The sequence below is a fragment of the Anomaloglossus baeobatrachus genome, chromosome 11 (genome assembly GCF_048569485.1).
Source record: "Anomaloglossus baeobatrachus isolate aAnoBae1 chromosome 11, aAnoBae1.hap1, whole genome shotgun sequence".
In the NCBI taxonomy this organism is placed as follows: Eukaryota; Metazoa; Chordata; class Amphibia; order Anura; family Aromobatidae; genus Anomaloglossus; species Anomaloglossus baeobatrachus.
This window is the reverse complement of record NC_134363.1, coordinates 183,034,983-183,056,215: the sequence shown is the minus strand read 5'-3', so window position 1 is coordinate 183,056,215 and position 21,233 is coordinate 183,034,983. Positions and strand designations below refer to the sequence as shown.

Sequence of the window (21,233 nt, the reverse complement as noted above, 5' to 3'; positions counted from 1 at the left end):
TCCCGCTCCTCTCCTGATAATTCCGTTTTGTTTTCATTTTAAAATCCAACACACAATTCCAGAGATCTGGGTTTTTTTATTTAATTTTAATTTAGTGCTACTTTTTAGGGTATTTACCAAGGGGGCAGTGCTCAGAGTAATTATGCTGAGCAACCTAAGGACCCCCCAGGGAATTTGGTTAGTCACACCCACTCTGCAGACACCTTAAAAAGGCCCATATCTCTGGAACTGTATGTGAGATTAAAAACAAACAAACAAACATGAACCTGAATACTTGCATACAGTGGGAATAAAGTAAGATAAAAATCCTGCCACTTTTGACCCGATGACCGTTCGTCTTTAAAGGGAATTTGTCCTGCAGGTTTTTTCTATGTGATCTGAAGCCAGCATGATACAGGGGTTAATGCACAGATTTCAGGGATGCGTCTTTTATTAAGCTCCATGCTGTTGTTTACTTTAGCACCAGGAGCATATCATTGCTCGGACTATATCAGCACGTGAGCTCTGGTCCAACGCCCCCTCCTGTCATAAGCAGTTCACTGTCTATAGACATTACACATCAGCGTTCCACCAGTCTTCAAGAGCCACCAACCGTGCATGTTTTCAGGATTTCCTTAGCATCGCACATGTGAAGGCATTATCACCTTGTGCAGCTGATAAAATTATCACTGATGCAATACTAAAGAAATCCTGAAAATTTACACTGTTGGTGGCTCTTGAGTACTGGAGATGGGCAACACTGTTGTACATAGAGAGCCTGGAGTGGGCAGGGGCAGCTTTTTCAGCTCTGCTGCATTGCTAAACCTGAAACCTCTGATGTCAGACCTGTTGCACGCAGTAATCTAAGTGATACATTGTTGGACTCTGCCTTCATCACGCTGCTCTCAGATGAGGTAGCAAAAACCTGGTGACAGATTCCCTTTAATGAAAAAGTCATGAGTTTTTCATGACTGCTCTATGGAACATGTGGATGCAATCATGTCCTATATGTGACTGATAGATAATACAATTTTTAGCTTGTCACCCCATAGGCTATAATAGCATCTGTTTGATATATCTGTCATACAACATATTTGTTACATGGATTCCAGTATGACCAATGGGAGACGATTCCTCTTGTCGGCATCCATCATAACCTCCATTTAATATATACGATAAGAGAAAGAACTCCTTGTGTAGCCAAGAAACGAAGGCCAATAATGGAGGATTGCCTAATATAATTTGTAGAAAGACAACCGACACATATCATCTATATTTTTTTCCAGTTTTTATTGAGTGAAAATGTCAAACCTTGCATCAGTCATGCAAAAAAAATAAAATAAAATAAAATAAATAAACACATATATTAAATTTCTAACAGCACTAAATTCAAGTGGAAAAATATTCAGTTCTTATCAATGCGGGAAAGTCCAATTCAAGTATTTAGAAGAACTCATTCTTACCTGGCTTAATAATAATAATGTTATAGTATATATCTGTATGTAATACATATATATAACATATATCTATCACATACCCCATTATATACAAATGTACACATGCTTATACCTATATCAATATACACATAAAGTATCCAGATATAGATAGTAAACTGTCATTAGCCAGGGTGATCATAGTTTTGCTTCCACAGGAAAAAAAAAAAAAAAAAGACATTAAATTTTGCAGGTGAATTGGAGATGGCTTATGTCCTACTGTGCAATACCAGGTTAAGGAACATCTTTAACCTGATCGTTTCATCAATTAATATTTTTGTTGATTTTATGCCCCTTTTTTTTTTTTAGCTACATTGACTACAATTGTTTAGATTATTTTTGGGGGGAGGCGTATTCAGATTCTAGAAATCGTAGTGTCCTTGGTAAGTTTTCTTTGGACAGAACATCTTCTATCCCTGATGCTTTTGTAGGTCCAACCGATGTTTACATGCAAAAGAAGAAGGGTTTGAATTTCAGATACAGGGAGGGAAGGGGAAAAAATAAACAAAAAAAAGTTGTATCTGGAAAAAAAAAAAGGATCTCAGAGACCACTGCATTGTTGTACAAAGTACAACTATTTTGGTTTTCGTACTATTAACCTTGACTTTTGAGATGCCGATGTCTGACAGCACAGTGGGGTCAACTCAGCTGCAAAAAGTCGGAGGCGCTTATTTCCCCTGCTCATCTCACAGCGGATTACAATAATAATGTAAAAAAAACTTAATGGGGGAGCACACTGATTGAGGGAGAAACCCACAAAATTAAATATATAACTACAAACTTATATTAACGATCTGAAGATTACAATCCTCCATATTATCCGAAACGTATTTATTTATTTTTTATTTATTTATTTTTTTTATAAAATTCAAGTTAAAAGTCGGAATCACGCTTTTCAGTGCTAAAGTGAAGTCAAACTTCGAGAAATCAGAAGCGTTTTTAAAAAAAAAAAAAAAGGCATTAGAGCAGGTTCTGGGAGCTGATCTACATCTGATGATGCCGAGACACTCCAACAGCCACCATATGCAAGCTTACTTTTATTTATTTTTTTTTTACTTTTTGTTCTATATATAACCTTTACAGAAAAAAATACTGTACAACTTTTTCATTTATTTATTTTTTTTTTAATCAGCATGAATATGTTGCTCCAACACCGCTTGTTGCAAACACTTGAGGCTTTCCCCACCGAATCTTTTTACAGTCTGCTTGAAGGGTGAGTACAAAGAATCATTTAAGGATTCAATACGGTGGTTAGGGCCTATATCACCTTGTCTCTTAGAGAGAAGGCCTGTAGTGTTTTCAGTATAATGCATGTATAATCGCATCTTGCTGATCTTTTATGATTCATAAACACACAATGTTGATCAGAGATTCACCTCATCCATTCAACAATTTAGCAATGCATCTTTTCGCAGAGAACGTTGTTGAATCAGGTTATAGGACCTAAAACACCTGATCTAGTGACAGATGCAGGGAAGCAGAGTGTTTTTTTGTTTGTGTTTTTGTTTTTTTTTTTAAGTGCAAAGAAATTTTTATTTTTTAATTCAAAACAATCCATCTGCACTTGCCCTAATGAATGAGTTTCATTACTGAATAGTTTCCTACCTGAGAGAAAGGACATCCTGTGCTTGGTCTGTGGTGTAATTACTTAACCCTCAATGTGACCTCTTGGATCAGTTCTCTATTGAGGTAACTGGTCATAATGTCAGAGGGTGCTACAACTGAGCTAACCAGTAAAACGATTGAGCTGTGGCCCTTGCTGGCCCCTGAGCATTTGGAGCGGTCTCCAGGATGTGCTACAGGAATCCTACCTCCTTCGATGTATTAACCACACACTAATATTTCCAATCTTTTTCACAAGCAGTAACAGCGTGTCCTATTGGGCAGAAGGCCTCCTCTATGGATGTGAGGTTCTTCTGGCTGTTCTTGTAAGAAAAGTCCCATTTTTATTATACCAAAACAATGCCAAAATAAATAAATAAACTATAGCAATTGGTGCAGAGGAAAGTTTTCTATATAAATATTTATAAAATAAAACAATAGCTTCCCGGGAACAGCCCAGAGAGAAACTGGAAGAACAGGAGAGAGAGCCTCGTCACAGGGCGCCCGATAATGCTAGTCAATAAATACCCACCAACCCAGCCCATCTGACCTCCTCCCTTGCCATAACAATATAGGAGCTTCCCCTATTTTAGGATAAGGAGTAAAAGTACCTCCTGTTCTCCTCTCCCCCCACCCTCCTTTTAACCATGAATGGTTTAATACAAGGACTTCATATCTCAAGGAGTCAAATTTGATGTCCTTTGTCCTACTGCTCTCAAGCACCAGTGTGAGTGGATCTTAACGGAGGAGGCCAGAATAGCAGAATGCCCCCAGAGTCCTATGGAACTGATGACTTGGTTGAGTTCAGTGTTGCAGAAACTGCTTTTATTAAGGTTCCTATTCCTTCACTTGTTCTTTTTTAAGTTTTTTTTTTCTTTTTAAACTTTTTTTTTCTTCCTTTTTTGGCAGAAGGGGGTTATGGGTGAAGAGAGTAGAGTAAAGCCCTCAAAGGGGGATACTTATAAAACATTCAGTTCTAAGTGAAGTTAGAGGGATGTTTGGAGGTTCAGTTGAGTTTTGGAGGTATCACAGTGGTTTGTGGAATCCCCAGCACTTTCTTTATCTTTCCGTGATAAACATTCACCATCGGCTAAGGAATCCTCAGAATCTGTGTTCATATCTTCCTCATCATCTTCTTCATCTTCATTCATTTCTTCATCCTCCTCCTCTTCTTCATCTTCGTCTTCCTCATCCTGAGACATGTCATCATCATCTCTACAAGTGGCCATCTGAGTGTTATCCCTATGGACACTCTCAGCACCATCCTGCGGCTTCTTGCTAAGGTCGAGAGAGTCATTCAGGCCCACCCCTACAGCATTTTGCAGGAACAGAAGGGAGTTGTGAGTGTCTGTGCTCAAGTTTAGGGAGCTGTCCAAATTCACTGCTGGATTTTGGAGGTCATAGTCAGCACTACCTTGAGTAGACCCCTCTGGTCCAGGAGAAACTGAAGGTAGCTCCCCCCTTTCCTGTTTCTCATGCTTACGCTTATGAGAGTCCATTTGAGACATTCCCACTACAGTGTGCTTGCAGCTGGGATAAGTGCAATGAAAGTGTGAGCACTTTAACTTGTACTTGCATTCAAACACCTCGCAGTCAACGCTGGAACTAAATTGACAGAAGCCTGCTGCACTGATGACATCCTGCTTTCCATGATGCTTACGGTGAGCGGTCACTTTTGTGCTGTCGGTACAGCGGAAGCCACAACGCAAGCAGTGAAAATGTGTGCTATTGCCAGAGAACTGGCAGTCAGGGAAGTTGCAGCTAAGAGAGGATTTGAAACGCTTAAAATCATCAAGAACGAGGTTGTCCACTCTGTCATGGTGCTGTGCATGCTTATACATGTGGGTTCGTCCACAGAACTTGTAGCCACAGTTTTCTCTGGTGCAGTGGTAGTGTGTGACCTTCAGAGAAAACTGGCATGCTGTATCCTTACAATCTTCATACAGGTCGTAACGCCTAAATCCTTCCAACATCATCCCTTCATCCAGCATTTTGCGTGAAGAAGCAGTCTTCCGCCTTTTGCCAAAAGGTGACATATCCTCAATGATCCAGAATCTCTTTTTGGCTCCAGAAGCTGTTGGCATAGTGATGGTGTTTCCTGCAGAAAACAAATATCCACCATTGTGATATTGTATATACAGTGAGAGCACATTTACCATTGTAGATTTTACATATTGTTTTTTCTTTGCACAGTTATTTAGGTTACAAACTTGTTTGATAAAGCAGTAACTAAACTTTCTGTGTAAATACTAGTTGTATAACCTTTACCAGCAATAACTGCAACTGAACCCCTAATTTCATGTCTTTTTATATTGACGCTGAGGAATGATAGCTATGTATATTCGAATAAGTATAGGGGGTATGTGGAAGGTGTATTACAGTGACAAGTTGTTTATGGTATGGCTATATGCTAGTGGTGCTGGCATTCTTCATACTCATATAGAGAATCTGAATATCTCCTTTTGTACATGGACTTCAGGGTAGCAGTGATGGGCACTGCTTACCGAGGGTCCCTGTAATCATACCCCACTCCCCTCCCTCCTTGTGCATTCATAGGCGATTACTATGTTAGCATAATATTTTATTGTATACACCGATACAATATTTTGGGCTTAAGGCCCCGTCACACGCAGTGATATCGCTAGCGAGCATACACGCCCCCGTCGTTTGTGCGTCACGGGCAAGTCACAGCGTCACTAAGCGGCCGCCCAATAGAAGCGGAGGGGAGGAGATGAGAGGCCGTAACATCCCGCCCACCTTCCTTCCTTCCTCATTCGCGGCGGCCGCGGGTAAGCTGTAGTTCGTCGTTCCCGGGGTGTCACACGTAGCGATGTGTGCTGCCTCGGGAATGATGAACAACCTGCGTCCTCAACAATCAACGATTTTTTGAAAATGAATGACGTGTCAACGATGGACAATTTGGTGAGTATTTTCCATCGTTAACGGTCGCTCGTTGGTGTCACACGTAACGACATTGCTAACGATGCCGGATGTGCGTCACGGAATCCGTGACCCTGGCGATATATCGTTAGATACGTCGTTGCGTGTAACGGGGCCTTTAGTTTTGTCCTATGGGGCACTTACATCCCAATAACCATTTTTTCCTGTGCATTATGTGTTTCGTTGTAATAAAGTAAATCTGAATGTAAGGAAAAGGTTTTTATAAAATCATCTTAAGTACCAAGTCTATAGCAAAATAATTTCTTTGGGAGGGAAGGGTGAAAGTGCACCCCCCCAGAGACCTATAAGCAGAGATTTCACCTACTTTGCACCAAAAGCAACACTTGTGCCCCATCTCTGCAATGTAGTGATGCAACAGAATCTGGACAGTTCTGGGATTTTTTTTTACAAATTGTTTAACTCTCTTTTGTTTGGACCAAGTGATGCAGCAAACATAAAAAATCAAAGCAATGGTTATAGAACCGGAATATCGTTTAGTTTAAAACTAATAGATGTGTTGAAATACATTGTAAAGTCCGGCAAATTATCTGGTGGACTAAGATTCAAGCACATTGAAATGTTCATTTGTAAGAAGCTGAAAGGTACCTGCTGCATCCTGTACTAGTGGGACATCACTTTTGACTGGAGCTGGAGTGGCTATAACTGGTGTAAAAGTTGGAGCGCTGCTTGTTGGCACCACAATGCCCCTGCTGACCCCAAGGCTGGCAGTGATCAAGGAGTATGAGACACAGGATGGAGAGAGCAGGAACGGTAGGGAAGAGAGGGGAGGCCTAACCAAGGCAGGAGGATAGGAAGGAGCATGGGGCACGGCCGCTGCTGGAGGTGGTGGAGGTGCATTGTGGGTGAGAGCATCATCAGAAGCAGAAGGGACCAGGTAGCCTGGAAAGTGTGAAGAAGCAGGAAAACAGAACAGAGAAAGGAAAAAAGAAACAGAACAAAATGAACCAAATGAGAAGCTGAAGAGAGAAAATGATGAGATGAAATGAAACAACAGAAGAGGGACAACCAGACTCACAATACGTGACCATATGGATAACATGTGAAATGGAGTGGGCTATAACTTTAATATAAACAGACAGGAGAGGATTACCATTCATGAATTAAACATTTATATATTGCGGGCTTCCATGTATGAAGTTATCTTAGTATGACAAGATGTAACATTTTATCTTTCTTACCTGGATCAGCACTTTCATTGCCCACTGGAGTACTGGAGCAGCTGCGATCAAGGTTGGAGGACTCTGAGGACATCCCTCCAGGGCTGCCCAAACCAGTGTAGTCCATGCACTCATCCGTCTCCGTGTCCATCATGGTTTGGGATGTGGTCTGAAAAGGATTTTCAGTAGAAGATGGACTGTGGGCTGTACTGCCACCCATGGGGTTATGTGATACCACCTAAAAAAAACTGCAACTGGTTACAATGTGTGTGGTGATAGGCACTGCGTAAATGCAAGTCTGAAAGTATCGCTCGTGATTCACCTGACCAGGAACCCGGTCAAAATTCTTTCCCAGCATTCTCCTCATGTGCTTGCGAGCGTGAGATGTCATCTGGTGTTTAAGGAGGAATGAAAACTGACAACCCTCCCGAATACAGTGGAAGTGGCTATTCACCTGATTGTATTTACATCCTGTCAAGAAAAAGGAAAGAAATGTTAAATACTACACATATATCATGGGTATGATAGAATATAAAGATCAATCTAACAAGCGTTTTATATGCATGCTTATTAGACTTTTTTTTATCTACTCTGCCTGCCCAGCATTTCACAGATTCCGAATGATAAAATATGTTGTTCGTTCTTCTAATTTTCTGACCGTTGCTTCTCTAGCAACCAGAACAAACAGGTGGAGGGTTTGGCAGGTGAGGACTTGCAGTCACCATGACAGCGCTGCCTGACTTTGTAAGCTGGCCCGGCACCTGTAGCTCCAAAAGGTGAGCAAATAAGAGCAAGAACTGTCTCTTGACATCTGTAAGAGGACACGGGACTGGCTCGTGTATGTTGATACTGATCACCGTGGTTACTGCAAGCCACTATTAACCTGGGACATAAATACTTTATGAGTTAACAGGGTGAGGTCTTCTGTTTTGTTTGTTTGCAAAGGTTTTAGTTATGCAAGAAAACCAAGAAAAATTAGAGACACAAACTACACGGTGACTAATATCGCCCAGTTCTTTTTCTGTTATTTAAAACAATTAGCTTTGTTGTCAGAGGACTGTTCCAATAGTTACCAGTGATTAATAAAAGAACGAAACGCAATGCTATCAGGCATTAGTATCAAAGGAAATATACTTAAAGGGGTTGTCACCTTTGGGGACTTTTTTTTTTTTATTTCAAATATTTATGTATTGGGCTAAAAATTATTTATGCAGTTAGGTTTCATTAACGTTTTTTTACAATTTTTTGCATTCTTTAGCGTCTGCCTTGGACTGTCTATTGGAGGCTGCAGAATGAGTTAGCTGAGAATCTATCGGGAAGCTCGTTTTGACTGAAAAGTCTGTAAGGCTAGGTTCACATTTCCGTTGTTTATGATCAGTCACAATCTGCGGCTCTGATAACGCAATCCGTTTGTCAGATTCCGTTGTTTCCCATAGACTTGCATGAGCGGCGGATTGCGACTGATTCCCTTGCGTTGCATCCGCTGCCAGACTGATCAGTCGTGGAACGACTGACCATCGGGCGGCAGGAACGCAGCATGTAACGTTTTTTGAGCAGCAGAATCCTTTTGATTTCGCTGCGCATGTTCTCTCTCGGCGGCTGAACGATCAGCTGATCGCCCGGCTTCTGTAAGCGATCAGCTGATCTCCCGGCCGCCGGCTTTTGAGAGCGATCGCTCTCAAAAGCCGGCGGCCAGGAGATCAGCTGATCGCTCACAGAAGCTGGCCGCCGGGCAATTAGCTGATCGCTCTCAAAAGCCGACACCGGCTATTGTAAACGATCACTCATTTTACAATGGAGTACGCTTTCTCGTGACAATGAATTCCAATTCTTGTCACCCGTTGTACAACGCATCAGTCACAAGCGTCAAGGAGGTGACTGATGCAAAACAACAGAAATGTGAACCTAGCCTAACTCAAACGTTATTCACATCACGTTTTAGCCATGCTGTATAAAGTCCTGAAAAAAGGGGATTCAGGTGCATCTTTCATCAGGGCTATTGCCTGTGATGAAGAAAATAGTGTCACTTTTGGCTCACTCTGACTTTATTTTCGGCAGTACTGACCTTTTTCAGGTGCCACGTTTTTGTGTGTGTCTGAAAAAGATGGATACTGTTGAAAGTTGGTTCAGACAGAGCAGAAAGGGACTCTGTGTTCGTTCAAGTCCATGGCCCTGTTAGAGGATGCACCTGAACCCCATTTTTCAGGGCTTCAGTTGGACCCAGTGACTTGTGGCCAAAACATGATCTGTTCTATTCTGAGCTCCTGATTTATGACCACAGACCACATCAAAGGGTACTATGGAGGGAAACCAAAAGCCTGGAAAGCCAAGTGGAGCTAAATTTTTAATGAAACATACCGTAATTGCAAAAATAATTTTCATTTCCGAATAAATGCATTTAAGTAAAACAATAGTCCTCAAAGATAGATAACCCTTTTAAAAGTGTACATCGCTTCATACATTCCTTGAATTGCCTTTTTAGCAGTTCTACCATATATTTGCATTTGCTGTTTCTAGGACACATCTGTATGAAAGAACTAAACTAGTAGAAGATTCATCCTGCCAGATACTCCATGCCTACAGGTGCTGTGGAGTTTGCCATTATCTAGCTTGATGGTTATTACTTATAGGGTATCTGTCACCAGGTTTTTGCCACCTAATCTAACAGCAGCATGATGTAAAGAAAGACCCCGATTCCAGGGATGTGTCACTTAAACAGCTTCTGAAGTGGTTTGTCGGTAATGAAATGAAAGCATGTACTTTACATAAGAAAATATACTTGCAATAAGAATATGTGCTGCTCTGAGGGAGGCTGTTATCATGAAATAACTATCAACTACAGCACAAGCTGAGACAGGTGTTCTCCACATGCTGCCAAGTCCTCAATATTCATGAGCTGTGGCCTAAGCCCCTGAATGACAGGCTCTCTCACTGCACAGCATAGGGAAAAAGCTGTCAATCTGCACCATGAGGGCGGAGTTAATGAGTATCGAGACCTGGCACCTCGGCTAGCGCTACACCCGATAAACAGAGGATTGTATCGACAAAAGTGACCCACCGCTGAACCAAGGTGTCTGTCACTATTATGTGCCGTTCCCAGAGCAGCATTAACCTTCTGATAGGTTCATTTCAGCGTTCAGTCACTCTGCTGTTTGTAGATCTATTATGAGACTGGTTGCCTCCTGGATTATACCCACCCATTCTGCCGCATTCTTCTCTCTTGGTGAAGTATTTGAAGCCATTTGCCGCTCTCCGTTCCGCCTTTTCGTGCTTTTTAACGTGCCATGGAAGCTTAGTGGTTATATTGGTGACAAAGTAACAGCTGGGCCTTAAACAGTGGTAGTGTCCACGCATCCTGAACTCGCAGTGCTAAACATATTGGAAAAAATGGTGAGGGATATATTAGACAGTCCACATTTTTACATGGAAACACATTTTTGACTTAAGGGTGCTTTACACACTGCAACATCGCTAGCGATCTCGTTAGCGATGTGACACGCCAGATCGCAGATAAGATTTGCCGAGATCGCACATAGGTAATTTTTGTAGCGCCGGTCACATGTGCGTTCTCGGCAAATCGTATGTGCGATCTGGCGTGTTACATCGCTAACGAGATCGCTAGCGATGTCGCAGCGTGTAAAGCACCCTTTAGATTTCATAATTGGTCCAATTCTGTTTTGTGTACGCACCTGGTTTGGGCACAGACACTGCAGGGAGTAATATGCAAACTGGTCTCGCACATTCACTAAACTGTTGTTGGGATTGATGTGGTCAAGGCAATGGGATTCAGCTTTCCCTGATGTCTTACAGACGTACTTGCAGTTTCCAAACAAACAATGAAAATGAAATTTGTTTGCATATTTGCAGTCGGTGGCCAGGCAGGGATCACTGCAAAGACAAATATTAAAAAAAAAAAAAAAAAAAAAAGAGAAACATGTATTTAGTATAAATATTAAAATTGGATTTCTGTCTGAACGATTTGATAATAATCTGCATTGCATTGCAGCCCATGCTTTAGATCGGCGGTTCATCACAACATTTCAAGCAATGTTCATACATATGTATTACCATAGGTATTGATTTTCTTTAACTGGAATCAGTTAAAGGTGCTCCAGATCTAATGGACCACCAAAATTTGAGTAAGATTTTATGGCAACATTAGTTTCACTTAAAAGCCGTTGTTTTTATTCTTGAACTCACTTCTCTTGGAACTGTAGGAATCCTGGTTTGACTTGAGGTTTAGCATTTTCAAGAGAGGTCGTTACCATGGGAGATGAAGCTAAACTGGGGACCGATGCTGGTATGTGAGGGATTTGTGGTATGGAGGATGCCAGCTGTTTCCATGCTAGTAGAGTTGGTGTGGATGGTACAGCCACCGGGCAGGGAGCAGGAACCTCACATCCGGGTGTCAGAGTTGTGGGTATAGGTGGTGATGCTGACATAGGCGAAACCTTAGAATCCCCTAGAAAAGAGACTTCAGAGCTGCCTTTTGTTCCTACATCAGTCCGAAAGTGAAAGCTGCAGTTAAGAAAAATACATTAGAAAGTTCAGATTTTGGTGATACAGAAAAGATATTCTACATAAAGCATGTGGATACATTGTTTTTGTTTAACCGCTTACTTTGCATGTTTTATGGCTCCATCCTGAGTACTAAAAAGAGCTCCACATTCCTCCACAATACAGTGAAAGTGCAGTTTATGCAGGAAATCGCAGTGATGGTCACACACATCAGCTGGGTCAAATCTGATGATAAAGGTTGAATTATTAATATAAATCTGACTGGCTTAAACATTTCTTACAGCTCATGCTTTGGCATGAATTTTGCATGCTACCTTCGCAGGTATGTCTTCCAAGGTTCTGAGTTCTTCTCACGATCAAGGGCTTTCATTACTTTGCCCAGATAATGCGTTGACTCCCCGGCCCCAGAATCGCTGCTCTCCGCATCTGCTTTTAGACTTAGTGAGCTCCCTGGATTGGAGTGTTGGTTTTGCTAAAAGAAATGATGTAAAATTGTGAGCCAAAAAAAACACAAAATTTCGGGACAAGGCTGTGCATGATTGGCACTTATTAAAAGTGGATCTTACCTTATTCAAAAGGGAGGGATGAAGCAGCGGATCGCATACAGTGTCTTGACCGTTGGGCTCATTACTATACAAGAGGAACAATTGTTTAAAGTTACTTTTCAAAACATTGTAAAATGTTAAGTATAATTGGTGGTTTCAGTATTTTTGTTAGTACATAAACATCAATGAAATTTGTATTTTTATTTATTTTTTTAAAATATCATTCCCACCTGTTCAAACTCAGGTCCAGGCTGTGCTCCTGGGAGCTGGTCTGGAGCGTTCCCTCTGCATCTGAAGTATCTGCTTTGATGCTAAGGCGACCGGACACTTGACCATTGCCTGCTCCAAAATTCAGGAAATAAGACAATGTAGAATAATGACTACAGGTAATTCTAATATATCACACACCTAAAAGACCAAGCTCAGATAATTCTATATAAAACCCACATATTACTGTGGAATCCTTTAAGAAAACAAGCTGCAAACGACATGATAGTTTGTGAATTACTTTTATGTATGAAAATCATTGCGTATTAGTAGTGAAAAGAGCAGCTCACCTGCTTCAGGAGAGGGCGACTGCTTGAGTGCTGCTGCCGCCAACCGTGCCATCATTGGGGAAATCAGACCCTTACTGGCAGAAATCTTCTCCATAATGGATGTAGCAGCTGGGGAAGTGCTGTTTTGATCGCTGGCCCCAGAAGCCGACTGTGGAGAGGAATCTGGGGCACCCACAGGCATTATATTACTTGCATTTAGAGGTAATGTGGTGCTTCCACGCCCACTCATGATTGGAAAATAAGGCCCAGCACCCACAGGTATTGCTGAGCTAGACAGGGCCAAAGCCAGAGGCATATTCGTAGGTAAAGTCTGGGATAAAAGAGTGGAGATCTTCGTTGTCGGTGGAATGGTGCTGGTGGATTTATGGGTTTGTGGTGAAGGTGCTTCAGACACAGTTGGGACCAGGGATACGGAAGACTGCTGGCTCGTAGGGGAGGCACTCAGACTGGAGTTCTTGCTGCTCAGAGCAGAGAAGTCAATGAGATCATCATTGCTGGACTCTTCCAGGTCATTGTCTTTTCCTCCCATGAGGGAGGACGAGAGCCCGAGCACCCCTGAGCTACGGATGTGTCGCCTCTCGTGTTTGCGTTTATGTGAGGTCATCTGGCTGGTGGAAGTGAAGGTAAAGCCACATCCAGTGCGAATACAGTGAAAGTGGTTGGTAGCTTTGCTGTACACACATCCCTCATATTTGCATTCCTCATATTTGTAGAACTTCTTGAATCCATCTTTTGCATATGCATCGTCTTTTATGTGGTAACTCTTGTGCTTCTCTATGTCACACTTATTCTTGAATGTAAAGCTGCATCCTGGACGTCTGAAAACAAATGAAAACCATTCTAGTCTCTAGTGTTATTTAACTGTATTAAGAGGAGGAAAAACAAAACTGTAACCATATCAATACAACTAGTGGACTGAACTATGTGCATACAAGTCCACTATATGTGCAATCTGGAGATATATGTAGGCAACCTATAGTCCGTATTGATCATGTGACTACTGCAGCTTTGTCCTATAAACATTGTGATGGGCATTACCTGCAGTGAAAGTGAGTTGTTTTCTGCCCATAGAACTGGCATTCCACTGTGCCACAGTCCTCGGTGGCTCGGAAGCGCTGAAAGCCATCATTAATCAGCTGAGTGTTCTTCTTATGGAAGTTTTCATGTGTCATCACATCTGAGGTGCTTGTGTACACTTTGTTACATCCCACCTGGGAAATAGAGCAAGTCACCTTAATGCCAAATGGTCATGTCATGAATACATAAAGAAGAGGAGACTGCTTGAAACAGTGAAGATTTGATGCCAAGTGTGTGCATATGTGTATATACGCGTCTGACATACTGATAGGGAATTTAGATTGTGAGCCCCAATGGGGACAGTGTTGCTGATATATGTAAAAGCGCTGTGGAATCAATAGCGCTATATAAATGAATAAATATTATATTATTATTATATATCCAGTCCACAATCAATGGAGAAAAACACACGTAAGCTGGTATTGTTAACTTCCTTTGTTAGATTAGGTAGATATCACTATATTAGGTAAAGGCAGAAGAAAAAGACAAGATATTATTAGCGAGGGTCTACAAAACTACAGCTAAAAGTCTATCTGAATCCTGCAAGTCCAAGCTCAAAGTCATCACGTCACTAATGGAATGTTCAACTTGTCTTCCCTCTGGCATCTGTCTCCAGGCAAACCGGGCAACTTTGCCATATTGAGTAAAAAAAAAAGCACGGAATCTGTAAATGCGGCAGCTAAAGGGGGAAAGCAAGAGCCAAGTGCCAGAGTCTGCACCATCTCACAAGTGAAAGGGGAAAGAAAAAAAAAATGTACCTCCCGTGCCTTTCCCTATTCACTTCTGTTCTGCTAGCAGGTTGATGAGAACAGACAATAACAAAACCCTCTGACAAATACCCAAAACGAAAAAAATCTCCAGCTGTTTGCTGTACAAAAGCATACTCACTGTTGACACCTTGAAAAAAAGCAGAACCCCACCACGGGATCAGAAGAGAAAAAAAAGAATTAAACAAAAAGCTGCAGAGGAATAATTTGCAATGTGGCACTAGGTTCTAAAGCTTGAAAAATGTGGGCTTTGTATAAACAAGGACCTGAAATTTATCCACACCAATTATGGACATAGCCAAAGTGTGTCCTACACAAATCTTGTTGCTTCAGCTCTTCACACCTTCATATTTAGTATGGAAAAGTGTGTTGTAACCATCAGTGCTGGACAGCCACCTGCCAAAGTAAGGCTACTTTCACACTTGCGTTGAACGGTATCCGTTGCATTGCGTTGTGTAACGGATGCAACGGATGTGTTGCATATAGTGACACAACGGATGCAACGGATGCTGCAAAACAACGCAATTCGTTTTGATTTTTTTTTTTTTTTTTTTCCCGGTTTTACCAGCGGCAGACTATAGTGAACGATCAGCTGATCGTTCCCTGCAGCCGGCCGCTGGGTGATCAGCTGATTGCTCCCAGTAGCCGGCCGCCGGGTGATCAGCTGATCGCTCCCGGCCGCCGGGTGATCAGCTGATCGCTCCCGGCTGCCGGGTGATCAGCTGATCGCTCCCGGCTGCCGGGTGATCAGCTGATCGTTCCCTGCAGCCGGCCGCTGGGTGATCAGCTGATTGCTCCCAGTAGCCGGCCGCCGGGTGATCAGCTGATCGCTCCCGGCCGCCGGGTGATCAGCTGATCGCTCCCGGCTGCCGGGTGATCAGCTGATCGCTCCCGGCTGCCGGGTGATCAGCTGATCGCTCCCTGCAGCCGGCTGCCGGGTGATCAGCTGATCGCTCCCGGCCGCCGGGTGATCAGCTGATCGCTCCCTGCAGCCGGCCGCCGGGTGATCAGCTGATCGCTCCCTGCAGCCGGCCGCCGGGTGATCAGCTGATCGCTCCCGGCCGCCGGGTGATCAGCTGATCGCTCCCTGCAGCCGGCCGCCGGGTGATCAGCTGATCGCTGTCACTTGCCGGCGCCCGGGCATGCCGGCGGGCGGGCGCTCAGCTGAGCGCTGTGACTTGCCGGCGGCCGGGCATGCTGGTGGCCGGTCATTCAGCTGAGCGCTGTCGCTTGCCGACGGCCGGGCGCTCAGCTGAACGTTCGGCCACCGCGAGCCAAAATAAAGTTTGATTTAAAAAAAAAAAAGCATGCGCAGTGAAATCCAGAGGATTCCGCTGCTCAAAATAACGTTACATGCTGCGTTCCTCCCGCTGGGCGGAAGCAACGGAGCGTCGCCCAGCGGAAGCAACGCAGCTCCTTTTGGTACAATCCGTCAACCATACAAGTCTATGGGAAACAGCGGAATCCGTTAACGGATTCCGCTGTTTCCCAAAAGGGCGGATTGTAACGGAAGGAAAATAACGCAAGTGTGAAAGTACCCTAACAGAGGTGCAAGCAAACTACCTGACCTGTGGAAAAAGCCAACTTTATATCCCTACAATATTGCACTTATCAACTAATAGAAAATAATCCAAGCATGGATGCCAGCAGAGGTCCACACTGACCATTACCCAGTATTTAACAAGAAAGCCACTTATACACATAAGTAATAAACATTTGTAGATTAAGCAGTTATGATCTAGTGATGAAAACGATCTAAAGATTCTGCGAGAAGGATAAAGGGGTATGTTAAAATGTCACCTTTGTGCAGAATATAGGAGGGTGTTGTCTGTGTATTTGGGCTAGATACAACCTGTATGCAGCATCAAGGAGTAGGGTGTTACCTGAGCAGTATCATGGGTCTGGGTGGGGTGTATTTGTATACTGTATAATAAAGCAGGGTGCTGCCTCTATATGTATCACACAAATCCACTCTACATGTTGATGTTTTATGACCTGGGTCTTGCAATTTGTCAAATCTTTTCATGTCTTAGTTCAGGCTGACCGCTTTTGCTAACGATAGGTGTCACTAAGGGTACTTTCACACTTGCGTTATTTTCCTTCCGTTACAATCCGCCCTTTTGGGAAACAGCGGAATCCGTTAACGGATTCCGCTGTTTCCCATAGACTTGTATGGGTGACGGATTGTACCAAAAGGAGCTGCGTTGCTTCCGCTGGGCGACGCTCCGTTGCTTCCGCCCAGCGGGAGCAACGCAGCATGTAACGTTATTTTGAGCAGCGGAATCCTCTGGATTTCACTGCGCATGCTCTTTTTTTTTTTTTTTTTTTTTTTTTTTAAATCAAACTTTATTTTGGCTCGCGGTGGCCGAACGTTCAGCTGAGCGCCCGGCTGCCGGCAAGCGACAGCGCTCAGCTGAATGACCGGCCACCAGCATGCCCGGCCGCCGGCAAGTCACAGCGCTCAGCTGAGCGCCCGCCCGCCGGCATGCCCGGGCGCCGGCAAGTGACAGCGATCAGCTGATCACCCGGCGGCCGGCTGCAGGGAGCGATCAGCTGATCACCCGGCGGCCGGCTGCAGGGAGCGATCAGCTGATCACCCGGCGGCCGGCTGCAGGGAGCGATCAGCTGATCACCCGGCGGCCGGCTGCAGGGAGCGATCAGCTGATCACCCGGCGGCCGGCTGCAGGGAGCGATCAGCTGATCACCCGGCGGCCGGCTGCAGGGAGCGATCAGCTGATCACCCGGCAGCCGGCTGCAGGGAGCGATCAGCTGATCACCCGGCAGCCGGGAGCGATCAGCTGATCACCCGGCGGCCGGCTACTGGGAGCAATCAGCTGATCACCCAGCGGCCGGCTGCAGGGAACGATCAGCTGATCGTTCACTATAGTCTGCCGCTGGTAAAACCGGGAAAAAAAAAAAAAAAAAATCAAAACGAATTGCGTTGTTTTGCAGCATCCGTTGCATCCGTTGTGTCACTATATGCAACACATCCGTTGCATCCGTTACACAACGCAATGCAACGGATACCGTTCAACGCAAGTGTGAAAGTAGCCTAACACTGCCGTTCTGGCAGAATGTGAATGTAGCCAATATCACTATTATTAAAGGGAGTTTTCATATTTATGTAAATAAAGATTAATTCTTGTGTAACAAGGTCTGGAGGAATTTATCATAGACTTTCTGGTGCAGTCTTTTTGCAGAAGCCACATTTGAACAGAAATTTTAAGGACTTTGATTTTGTGTTTCCCCGTCACTTTTCAAAAGTGATGGAAGAAAGTGGGGTCTAGCATAATATTACACCAGGGATTGGCATCACTATAGCTCAGTTTTGCATGAGTTGATGTCATATTTTTTTTTTTTTTTACAGTTTTACCGTCGGCAGACTATTGTGAACGATCAGCCGATCACTCACAGTAGCCGGCCCCCGGGTGATCAGCCGATCACTCACAGTAGCCGGCCGCCGGGTGATCAGCCGATCATTCACAGTAACCGGCCGCCGGGTGATCAGCCGATCATTCACAGTAACCGGCCGCCGGGTGATCAGCCGATCACTCACAGTAGCTGGCCGCCGGGTGATCAGCTAATCGTTCGGTTGCTGACAATGTGTGCGGGGGGCGGAGTGCGAAGTGGGTGGAGCCGAGCGGGGCCATGGCTGAGGACGTCAGTGCCGCGGGGACTGCATCGCTGGGGGACAGGTGAATGTGTGTGTGTGTGCGATTTTGTGTGTGTGTGTGTGTGTGTGTGTATACATACGGAGTGCGGGAGGGGGCGGAGCCGAGCAGGGAAGTGTCGGGCTCCCGGCACACGTAACCAGGGTTCCTTGGTTACCCGATGTGTACCCTGGTTACGGGTGCAGGGAGCCAGAGAGAGCATGCGCTGTGAAATCCAAAGGATTCAGCTGCTCAAAAAAAGTTACATGCTGCGTTCCTGCCGCCCGACGCAGCGTCAAAATAACGACGCTGTGTCGTCCGGCGAATGCAACGCTAACACTTGCGTTACAGTGCGTCATCCATACAAGTCTATGGAGAATAGCGCAGTGCGTTAACGGACTGCGCTATTCTCCATAGTGACGGACTCCGCTGAACGCAAGTGTGAAAGTACCCTAAGATTGGTGTGTGATTCACCAGTGTCAGAAAATCTACCCCTCTGCGTTTTAAAAGTTAAAAAGTTTAGGATACTGCTCAAAGGTGTGTACAATCCTATGTGCGCTAAATTAATCAACCTCTTCAGATTCCATTTGCTACAATGTATCAGAGAAGGTGATACATGTTGTGTAATGCCATTCAGGCTGTTTAGTGTGGAGGGCTGATGTAGTGGCTGTGGTTTATACAGGTTTTCAGCATCTCCAGGATATTTTTTATACACTAGCTGCAAGGTTGTTGAAAATGTGAAGGAATTAATACAAAGTGTGTGTGTGTGTGTGTGTGTGTGTGTGTGTGTATATATATATTATATACAAAAAAAAGTTGACTATATAGAATGAGAAAACCCCTTTTATGCATTTTTTTTTTTTACAGTGTTTTGTCTCCACCTGCCCCGAGGCTTACCTGCATGCAGTGGTAGTGTGTGCTTTTGCCATTTAAATGGCATCCATGATAATAGACACTGCAATCATCTAAAGGACTGAAACGCATAAATCCATGTTGCAGAGAGTTGTCTCGTTTCTTGTGCATATTGTAATGACGAATAACATCTTGCTTACTTGTAAATCTCTGAGCAAAGAACACAAGGAAACCGTCACACGTATGTACAAATACTGCCCACTGTACTTACTTTACATTTTAACTAAAGGGCAGAGGCAATGGAAGGGTGATTTTACCTGGTAGTTACACTCGGGGTCCAGGCAGTGGTAGTGCTCCCGATACTGATACGCACAGTGAATATGACCACAGTGTTGGCTGCCTGAAAATCTACAAGAAAAGCATACCAAGAGTGAAAAGGTGTAAAGTATGCAAATTAAGTAAAACACTCCTAAAGGGCTGGGAGACTAATCACAAACAGTTAAATAGCTGCTTGTACTACGATTGTGATGTATATCTTCTATGAGAATGCACACATACACACAGAAGACACATTCTGGGTATGCTGTCTTGCTGACTCCAGAATTTTACTTTGGATGTTGGTGAAGATGGGCACATGGGCTTATGTCATATGGTCCTACAGACAGTCAGCAACATTCTCCTCTCCATACAAACCACTCCTACCTGGAAATGTATTTCTGGTAAATATTTACATCTTCAGGGGGCTTGTCTGGGGGTAGTCCATTCCTGGTGAGAAAGACAGGCCAGAGCTGGTTAGAGTCCACTTAGCTCCCTATCCAGCTCCGTCTCATGCCACACTCCCGGATCAGGATGTTAGTAATCCACACCCAAATTACTTTAACCCTTGAGATCCATAATCTAGACACCCCCCCCCAACCCCTTTGCTGCGCCAGGCACCCCCACTCATACATTTAACCTGCCTGAAGTGATCCTATTTACCTGTATACAAAACTATTAATCACCATTTCTATCATCATCATATAATAAATGCTGCAAAGAATTATTTTTTTTATTTTTGCCCCTTCACATCCTGAACCTCTTCAATATCTTAGGGCACACTTCCTACTTTTAGACCCATGTAAGCTTCATGTCCTATCTTCTACGCCTCTCCTGCCTACACAACCTGAATGATGGCTTGAGTTCTGCTCTATTAATGTCAGCAAGGTTGAGCTACCGTATTTTTCGCTTTATAAGACGCACCCCAAATTTAGACATAAAAAAAGGTAAAAAAAAGAAAAATGGGGTCCGTCTTATACTCCGATGCTCTCTTACTGGAGGGGGGCAGCAGTGGTGGTGAAGCGGGGTCACAGGAGGCAGAGGTTGTGCTGGCAGGTGCGGCGGATCAGTGGCAGCGGGGTCCGTGGTGGCAGGTGCGGTGGCGTCCGTGGTTGCAGGTGCGGTGGTGGCAGGCGCGGTGGCGTCCGGGGTGGCAGGAGCCGCGGGACACCGTGGTGGTGGCGGCGGTGGGTGAGTCGTGCAGCAGGCCGGTGCAGTGAGTGTCCCAGTGTCCGCGGTCCCGGTTCAAATGATGGCGCCTGGAGCGGCACATGCGCAGATGGAGCTCTCATCCAAGGGGCAGCGCGTGCGCAGATGGAGCTCTCATGCAAGAGCTCCATCTGCGCACGAGCTCGCTCCCGGCGCCATCATTTGAAACTGGGACCGCGGGTAAACTGGGTAACTTGCTGCACAGCCGCACGCACAGAGTGGCAGCCAGGAGGCTGCCCGCCCACCCTGTGTGCAAGCGGCTGGGTACCTGTGCTTGCGTGCGGGTGCCTGTGTGAGGGTGGCAGCCGGCTGCCGCCCGCACACAGAACCCGGCTGCCGCCTGCACACAGGACCCGGCTGACACCCGCACGGGCACCCGACTGCCGCCCGCACACAGCACCCGGCTGCCGCCCGCACACAGGACCCGGCTGACACCCGCACGGGCACCCGACTGCCGCCCGCACACAGCACCCGGCTGCCACCGCACGCAAGCACAGGTACCCGTCCGCTTGCACACAGGCACCCGGCCACCCGATCTCCGCACAGACAAT

The 21,233-nt window shown here is 44.8% G+C and overlaps 1 protein-coding gene across 6 annotated transcripts in view; it reads right to left on the bottom strand.

The window, feature by feature from the left end:
* Positions 1–1,250: 1,250 nt before the first annotated feature.
* CASZ1 (castor zinc finger 1) overlaps positions 1,251–21,233 on the bottom strand; it is a 263,998-nt gene continuing 244,015 nt past the window's right edge. For 4 of the 6 annotated variants that reach the window (XM_075328030.1, XM_075328033.1, XM_075328029.1 and 1 more), the window contains 16 exons: positions 19,861–19,923; positions 19,476–19,566; positions 19,204–19,368; positions 13,851–14,023; positions 12,813–13,630; positions 12,486–12,594; positions 12,277–12,340; positions 12,025–12,182; positions 11,813–11,935; positions 11,393–11,710; positions 10,882–11,080; positions 10,390–10,561; positions 7,515–7,663; positions 7,214–7,430; positions 6,621–6,914; positions 1,251–5,172 (listed from right to left, as the gene is read on the bottom strand). In XM_075328030.1, the coding sequence (XP_075184145.1) occupies positions 4,061–5,172; positions 6,621–6,914; positions 7,214–7,430; positions 7,515–7,663; positions 10,390–10,561; positions 10,882–11,080; positions 11,393–11,710; positions 11,813–11,935; positions 12,025–12,182; positions 12,277–12,340; positions 12,486–12,594; positions 12,813–13,630; positions 13,851–14,023; positions 19,204–19,368; positions 19,476–19,566; positions 19,861–19,923 (4,225 nt within the window). In that variant the 3' untranslated portion in view covers positions 1,251–4,060. The remainder of the gene's footprint in view (positions 5,173–6,620; positions 6,915–7,213; positions 7,431–7,514; positions 7,664–10,389; positions 10,562–10,881; positions 11,081–11,392; positions 11,711–11,812; positions 11,936–12,024; positions 12,183–12,276; positions 12,341–12,485; positions 12,595–12,812; positions 13,631–13,850; positions 14,024–19,203; positions 19,369–19,475; positions 19,567–19,860; positions 19,924–21,233) is intronic. The other 2 variants (XM_075328032.1, XM_075328035.1) reach the window with 2 other exon arrangements.